General features: G+C 38.7%; 1 protein-coding gene across 1 annotated transcript; it reads right to left on the bottom strand.

Annotated features, from left to right (window-relative positions):
• Window positions 1-689: 689 nt before the first annotated feature.
• On the bottom strand, window positions 690-7,764 carry LOC131777927 (rootletin). Its single transcript, XM_059094304.2, has 5 exons — window positions 7,566-7,764; window positions 6,403-6,650; window positions 3,470-5,318; window positions 2,763-2,992; window positions 690-1,661 (listed from the first exon to the last, which is right to left on the bottom strand). Exons 2-5 carry the CDS (start codon window positions 6,635-6,637, stop codon window positions 985-987), a joined length of 2,991 nt encoding a protein of 996 aa, XP_058950287.2. The 5' UTR covers window positions 6,638-6,650; window positions 7,566-7,764; the 3' UTR covers window positions 690-984.
• Window positions 7,765-8,444: the final 680 nt, after the last annotated feature.

The following is an 8,444-nucleotide window of genomic DNA, read 5'->3' as shown; positions in this document are numbered from 1 at the left end:
ACCAGATCACTTTCAACCACCAAGTTTGATCACCTGGGTCTACCTATCGCATGGTCAGCACGGAGAAAGAAACCAAGTAGAGCCTTAAAATGTGGCTTCTCAATGAATCTATTTTAATTTGTGAAAATAGTATTGAAACGTTTTGAACTCAGGGATGCATCCGATCTGGAGACAAATACTTCACCTGCATACGACAATGTGGCACTCGATTGCGTACCGTGAGACCAAAATCGACACTTGTAATTACAACGGCCAGTCAGAATCAAGATAAATGTCTGAGCTTCCAGGGACAACTCGAACCAAACACACGCAATCGGTCCAAAGCGCAAGGGAGAGGCTTGCAACTGATTTTGCTTTGGATCAGATCGGTTAAGAAAGTGGTGAAAGTTTCAAACCATTCAGAACGGGATCTTTCGTCTACTGTCTATCGTCTATGTTTTAGTACATGCCATCAGATTACAAAGTAAAGCAAATCCTGGGTAATTAGGCTATTCGTGAAAAGACTATGAACATAAGAAACCCTAAACTGAAGCTTAAGATTGGGGACAGAATGTTCTTTTCCGCGAAATTATTTACTTTATCTTTACAAACAATGTTATTTTTAGGAGAAATTTAATACTTTTATGGGGTGTATGCCTCTTGTTTTTCGTAGTTCATTCATGGTAAACATAACTTTTTATTTCCCTTTTTTCAAATGCTCCTTTACATTCATTGGATAATTCATTCAAATGGTAGGATGGTATCCAGTCTCGGCTGCTATCAAAAATCTTATTTTTTGTACAAAAATATATTCCTATTGTTCATGGCTAACCTTGATGTAGCTCTTTCTATGTACAGCAAAAATGGTAAAGAACAAGTGATGTCGTTTATTTCCGAGCGCTATGCAATATTTGTATCGGTTTCCGATTGCTTCAGATTTTTACCGACGCCAAAGACTTCCGTTTTTTCGTCGATAACCGAGCTTACCCACTAAAATACTGGGTCCTAGTTTAATTTCGTCATAATGCCACAGGTTTTAGCTTGCTGCCAAAAGCGTTTCTTCAAAAACGAGTACAACTTCACATCAGCCCAGTTTGCTCTGGTAATATCTCTAATAAGATCTCTGGGAATGTCGTCAAACTTATATTCGGAATTGTACTTAAATTTACTGATATCCTCTGAGGGGATCTCAGGGAAAAACTTAGGCAACCGCTTATTCAGTATTTGAAGGTAGACATCGTAATTTTCCAGTAAACCTACTGTGGCATAATATCGTTTGATGTTACTCATAGCCTTGCGCAGCGCCCTTCCATTTCCATTGTGGCAATAAGAATGTTTCCCGCAGAAAAATCTCGTCATAACGTTATTTTGACATCCTTTATGTTGCAATCTGAAACATTTCTCTAAAGATTCGTCTTGTTTTCCAGATGCGCGAAATTCTTTAATTCTATAGGCAGGCCGTAAGTTGCTCCTCATGTAATGATAGTGAGACACTAGCCGTCTTACAGGATCGCGTACTTGATTGATGTACGTATGAGCCTGTGGTAAGTTCAATTTTCTCCGAAAGTAAAAATGCGCCACAAATGCCATGCGCGGGTATTTCTTGAGTTTGTTGGCTTTTCTTATGATAAGTCCCGGATATGGGCGGGACGTGCCTTTATCGTACCAGTCTTCCGTCGTTCCTTTTAACAGAGAAATGTGGCATAAGCAAAAGAGAGATTACCGTTGTCGTTGTAGGGAATGTCACGCAACGATGCTCTAAGGCGTGACATGTCAAAAACAGCCAGAAAAGAGACCAGCTATTGTGATTCCTCATCATCTGAATTAATGAAAATTTCCCTTAATTACCCTAAAAAATGATTTAAAACAGAAAATTCCCGATCGCCTGATGTTCCCCGAGATTTTAAGACTTCGCTAGCCTAATTAAGAAAATAAACAAAAAGAATGCAAGTCTTCGCAAAAAATCTCAATCTCTTATCTTCATGATATTTCATCAGTTCTAACAAGAAAGACCGCCCTCTCCCGACCCCACCCCCCTCCCCTCTCTCTAAATGACTGTATGAACCTCAAAGACTAGATAGCTAACATGGAGGACTTAAATTAATTGATTCCTCCTTTTCGGTTCCTTGGCCGATGTTCAGTAACTAATGATTCTTTAAGCATGGAAACAATTGATGCAATTAACAAAATATCCCATTACACAGTCAAGAAGCTCACTGTTATTCTACAAGCATAGTATCATAGAGTTGATAAAGCCACTTGATATTATACTTACAAGAGAGCAATTAGTAATTAAGGTTAATCACTCATTTTTAAGAAAGTGGGCGATTAATGATGATCAAAGAATATACGAGAACGAAAAACATGATTGAAAGAATGAAAATGTTATGTGTTATGCGTTATGTTTTGCGAGCTATGTTTTATTTGGTATTCACGTTAGGCAGCGTTTTTCGTTAAACGTTATTGAAGAGTGACGTCAGTGATTTTGTTTCCTAACTTTTTTAAGTTAGTCAATCGCATCAGGCAATGTTAGCTCCTTATTCTGGATCCTGTTAAAACCACTGGCATTAGTTCTTCGACCACTCACCAAATTATTATTATAAACAAAAACTGTGCTTTAGGGTTTTGGAAGAAACAAGTCTTACCAAGATTACTTTGCCGGAAAATTGTCGAAAATTGAAGCCTCATTCCACAAAAGTCATTTGATCTAATTTACATACCTTTACTTTAGTTTCAGGCACAAAAGTGAAACCCAAGTATTCCTTTAAAGAACTTCTGCTCACCTATTTTATAGTGGAAATTCATTCTTGAACTCGAGTTCGTAATTATAAATTCTGTGGTTGAACTCCCCGTCTTGAAAATACGATTATACAACAACACTTTTGGATCCAGGGCATCACATCTGATCGCGTCAAACTTCAATATTCCATTAGAGCCATGTTTTGATTGTTTGTTCATCTCAGATTTCTCCTCTACCCTCAAGGTTTTACTGTTTTGGTTCTCAAAGTCGACACTATCATAATCAAAATAAAGAATTGTGCGCTTGAAAAATTGTCTGTGATATATAAATATTCTGTTTTATAACTGACTTCTGTTCAAAAAGTTCAAGTTTTCGTTCATGTTATCCTAAGTCGAGGTAAGAACACGTCTCAGGGAAAAGAAAGTCGAGCCACTTGTCAAAAACACATTTTTTTTCGGTACTGAAGTACCATGTTGTGGTAAGACAACTGACAATTACTGACTGACTGCCAGTTTGAAAAGTTGTATCGAATTTCAGCAAGAGAGGTTCGAAATCACCCCAATTGTAAAAAGCTGTTTTGTTGTGACTAGTACTAGTGGAGCTGTTTGATCTCTGTCATGTTGGTTCGATGTGAATTCGTGATCTGAGATGTAGATGGAGTTAATGATGTACAAATGATAATGTTGTATGTGGATCGTTGCGAAGGAGAATGGGAAGTGGTCGCGTTATGTCAAAGCTGCTAAAACAAACCTTCTAGAACCTTCATCCCCGGGCTCTTCTGAGCCAGTTCCGCTCGAAACTGACGCATGCTTTTCAATGATTGTCGCATTTAAGAAATATTTCAAAGACGAGAGACCTTCCTCGCTCTTTGAAGAGTTTCTGGGGTTTCTAACTGTGTTTAAAACAAACTCCGGTGTGCTAGCCCCTAGTTTATCCGCTTCTGGCCGTATTATCTTTACATCAGCCTGGGTCTGACTAGACCCCTGGTCCTCGAGTTTTTCATGTCGCTTTACTTTCAAGGAACTTCCAGTGATTTCTTTCAAAGCACTGCTCAAGTTGAAATCGCGAAGATCTTCCCACGTACTTTGGTTTAATAGAAGGGACAAGATTTTCAGATTGGACTTCTCCTCCTGAATTTTTGGATTCGTCGCCCTGGAGTCATTATCTTGCCTAGCTAAGTCAATATGATTTGCCAGTGCTAAAAGAATTTTCTTAAGATTTAACGGAGACTGTTGTTCACTTTTGTGGCTCTCTAGCTTCGTTCCAATGACTTTAATGTAGGCATCATCAGTGTGAGCAGTTGTGTCGTTTTTAGCCGCGCCTGATCTGTTACGACCACCTTGTTGGAGAAATTTAACTAGGAGAGCCGTGCTATCTGGCGGTGAAGTCTGTTTGGTATCTGTCGCAAGAAGATTTTGACTTCCCATACCCTTGGTTAGTTTTCCAAGAATGTGGCTTAAGTTAAATGGTTCTGTTAAATCTTTAGTGCCATTATTGAATCCCAACAAACTGTCTATCAAAGGTTGAAGACTATCATGCAAATTGCCTTCCCTACGATCTCTTTTTTCGCGCACGTGAGCTGTATCAGCGCCCACCTGCTCAAAAGCCATGTTCGCTCTTTGCGCCATATTTGGCTCTATATTCTTGGTACCATTCCCCTCTTGAGTAATATTTAACACCGGTCCAAAAAGCGTTCCGTTACTTTCGGTGTAATTATGAAGAAAATTCATCATTTCTCGTTCCTTTTCAGTAATTTTCAAAAACTTTGCAAAGAAAGGTGGAGGCGTGATTGTAAGAGCTTCCCCCGTTTTGTTGCTTTTGGAATCGAGAAAGGTTCCATTTTTTTTTACTGCTGACGTATTGTTTATTGTGTTATTCACCTTAGATGTTTTGCCAAATCTTCTTTCGTACGATGATTTGTTATTCTCACTCATCAAAGTTTCGTTACTCTTTTTCTCCACTGAAAACCTTTTAATTGCTGTATTACTTGACGCTGCTCTTTCCTGAAACCGCGCTTCATAAACTGGTTTGACAGGCTTTTCTTGTTTAACTTGTTTTTCTTGTTTGAGAGGTTTTTCCTGTTTGAGAGGTTCTTTCTGCTCTGGAATTTCATCCTCTTCTTCCTCGTCAGTCAAGTCTACTCTTTCAACTCGTACCAGTTTCTTCTCTTTGCTTTTTCCTCCAGTACTTCGCGACTCCTTCAACTTTTCCAGAAGCGAATGCTCGTGTTGTTTTATTCTCCTTCTTTGTTCTCTCTCCCTGTCGACATATTCGTCGACTTTCTCGACGCGTATGAGTTCTCTGTTGGCTTCTTCTTCGGATACGTTAGCTTTTCGTAAAATTTCTTCTGCGATCTTTCCAACAATATCAGAAGGAGGCAAAAGGTGTTTTTTGAATTCATGAGTTTTTTCTACTTGTGTATTGTTATATTGTTTCTCCCCTCCAGTCATTAAATACGAGTGATCAGTAGTTCTGTTCTGGTAAAAATGGAGTTTTTCGACTTTTTCATTAGTAACATTAATAGTCTTTCCTTCATGTCCTTCTTCTTTACTTTTCACGTGAAGATCACCAAGTGTTCCTGAAGTCTCATGATATGACCCTGTGGAAATTCAAAAATACTTTAATTAAGAATTTAATGAAGTTTAACGCACTCAATAGTGATTTTAATAAAGAGCGTTAAGGTAATCTCAGATTAATTTGACTTTCGTTCCCTTCCCTCTGTGATTGGTCCAGAAAATTTCATAACATCCCCTTATCCAATTTGATGCAAAACTTAAACTGGTATTACGACTTGGTTCCTCATACGCGTTTTCCCGCGCTTCAGACGATTTGCTCTGTTTTGAACCTGAGATCTCGTTGCTTCATTGCAACTTTTCCCCTTTTTTGCCTTCCCTTCTTTTTGTATTCCGAAATTCCATTGAGTTACGCGCTTTGGAGCTGATGAGTAGAATTGTGGCTCAATACATGAAATTATCAACTGATGGCCTCAAGCATTCGCATTCGGTGAATTCGAGATACGAATTATTTAGTTCTATTTACGAGTTCAAATATCGAGTTTTTATTTTTGGTTGCTATTCATGAGGTACTTATAATTTTATTATATCACTTCACATGGCTATCTTGGTTAGTTCAGCTCAGTTTGATTGCCGTTATGTCGCTCATTCTTGGTTCGTTCCGCTCTGAAATATTTTCGCTTCTAGCGTTTTGTTGGCTAAATCTGTCGCGAGGCGGAGCAAGCCAATTCCGCGCTATGAATTGAACCTTTGTGAGTGCAAGTACGTTCTTTAGAACATGCAGTTTTCTATTGAGTGTCGAAAATAATCCGAGGTTACATCGATTTTGTTATCCTCTGCTCTGTGATTGGTCCAGAAAACTTGTGCTACCCTCTGAACCAATTAGATGCACAACTAAAACCATTTACGTCTTGGTCGCCCGCGTTTTCCCGCGCTTTGGGTAGTTTGGTTGTTTTTGCTTCGAGTTCTCATTGGCTCTTAAAGTTATTTTCCGCTTCTGATTGGCCGTCATGATGACTTTGGTTTTGGCTTAGGACTCCCAATCGAAAAGCGCTCTAAAGTGATCATCTATTTAGATAAGCCCTGAATTGATGACAGGGCCTTCGAACGATTTAAGATTTAAGATTTTTAATAACTGAAGGTGTGGGTGTTGAATGAATGGCAATATACCTTTCTGTTTCTCCATAGGTGTTCTCATTTCCAACGGTCGCTTTGCCTGCACGATAACAGAAGCCACCAAAACTTCCGCTTGTGGCTTGGTACCTAGTCTGTCTCGGTCCAGTCCACTTAAGAAGGGAAACGTGTAGCAGACAGAATTTCCATTACAATACGAGTACAGAACCACGAGTGTGACTATCACAAGGAAACTTCCCAAGCATAAACTTCGCTTTGTCTGCGGCTTCATGATAGATCGGTACCTGTAGAAAGGAACCGCAGATAACTTAACAAGATCCCTTCCGTACCGCATGAACGTAATTTTTCTCCTCGCTTAACCCCGGCCTTGGCCCCTAGGAATGACTAGCATCTAATTTCTCCTCACTATATCACCCCTTAATCACACATTAAGGTCGCGAGAATAAAGGAAATGATCTCCAATCAAAGTAGTTCTCGATCACAGAAGGATAGCGAGCGACACTGCTGTTTGCTTCATGTTACTTAGATTGAGATATCCCCAATCTAAATGTCCACTCCAAAAATTGGAGACACCTCGTACTAAGAACCGACTCAACGGTGTTGTTAGTCCATAAATCTTAAAGGGAAACTAAACATTTAATTTTTGGTTGAGAATCTTAGTGTGAGAATTTACTCTTTTAAGTGTTGACTTCAAGTATAACCTGCGGTGAGAGAAGATTTAAAATCAGTTCTTGCAAAAGGACAATCACATAAAGCAAAACTCGTTATTTATAGGATAAATTGTATGAATTGATAACCACCAAACTTTGGATTTTCCCTGCCGATCGCTACCTATTAGCTTAACTAACTTAATAAAGTTGGGAATTTTTCTTTACCAGAAACGAAACGGTAGACATAAAAATTACCGGTTTTTTACAAACACTAAAACAAAGTGGTACTCTTTCAAAACGAAGAGACGAAATGAAAATATGATAGGCCAGGCATTTTACTGAAAGAAACATTGCTATAATCTATGCTAGGAGCATTTTATAACCTTGCGGTTACAACATTTCAATTACCATTCCAATCTTGGGAAGATCTGTTTAAGTCAAGACTTGCTTAAAGTCCTTCAGTACCAGTAAATATTTTTTCAGCGAAGTTTTTATCCCATTAAAGTCGAAAGTTTTATATCATTGTTGTTGAAAAGAAAACAAACCTACCTGAAATAGGCCGCTCTTTTGATTTTCCGGTACAAACAGAATTGCAGGGTAACCACAGCTATCGTCACGTACCAAAAAATTGTGAGTGTTTTAATAGCCCAGGAAAAAATGATTCCATTGAACTGAGGGTCGTACGTCTGCTGAGAAAGAAATTAGTTTCAAGACTTTTTCAACGTGGATATTTAAATCTCATCGTTAATTTCGGGGCAGTTAGACGATTTTCAGCTCAATTTCTGGTGACCTGTTGTATCTCTTGAATACTCCACCAGTAAAATCAGCTGGTATTTCTGTAGACGCTAGCGGGTGTGTTGTGTCAGAGGGTGCGTGGAGTCGTTGCGCGAATGCTCTTTTGTTTATAACATTCTCGGAAAATCTTCGGTGAAGCTCGAGCATTTCCGATTTTAAAGAGTGCACACGCAGGGCCTCGCTTTTGGTAGACGACATGAGAATGTTTTGGTTTTTTTTTTTGCTGTAATCTCACTGTAAATAAAACTGATCTAGTCCAAACATGTTACTTTAGAGCTGAGTTTTTCAAAAGTTTCAAATTTTATAATTTGACTTCAGAGCATTCATTATATTCTCCAGCAATCTAGCAGGCCGTAGTTCCCTGTGCGACCTGCAAACTTCAAAAATTTGTATGAATTTAATCTTTCCTCTCCATTTGAACCCAGAGACATATTAAACTATTTTACAAACCTCGTTTTCTCGGTCCTTACTGTAAGTTACGAGACCTCGTAACATTTTTTTTTCGCTGATTCTTTTTTTGATCCGCACGACAGATATCGACTACAGGGATGCTTTGTAAGCTCCCTGAATGGACTACCCTGAATGGTACTTGTACAGTTCGGCTCACAATTTTTTTTTTTTTTTTTTTTAGAG

The sequence above is a fragment of the Pocillopora verrucosa genome, chromosome 8 (genome assembly GCF_036669915.1).
Source record: "Pocillopora verrucosa isolate sample1 chromosome 8, ASM3666991v2, whole genome shotgun sequence".
Lineage (NCBI taxonomy): Eukaryota > Metazoa > Cnidaria > Anthozoa > Scleractinia > Pocilloporidae > Pocillopora > Pocillopora verrucosa.
Note: the sequence above shows the minus strand (reverse complement) of the source record. Positions and strands in the feature narration are given on the sequence as shown.

What these genes read in the sequence shown, in the direction of transcription:
- LOC131777927 (XM_059094304.2), bottom strand. Translation starts at nt 6,637, where the DNA reads ATGAAGCCGCAGACAAAGCGAAGTTTATGCTTGGGAAGTTTCCTTGTG. An exon ending in GGGGATGAAGGTTCTAGAAG is followed by an intron (nt 2,993 to 3,469) that starts GTTTGTTTTAGC and finishes TGATTATGATAG; the next exon opens with TGTCGACTTTGAGAACCAAA. An exon ending in GAATTTCCACTATAAAATAG is followed by an intron (nt 1,662 to 2,762) that starts GTGAGCAGAAGT and finishes CTCTGTTAAAAG; the next exon opens with GAACGACGGAAGACTGGTAC.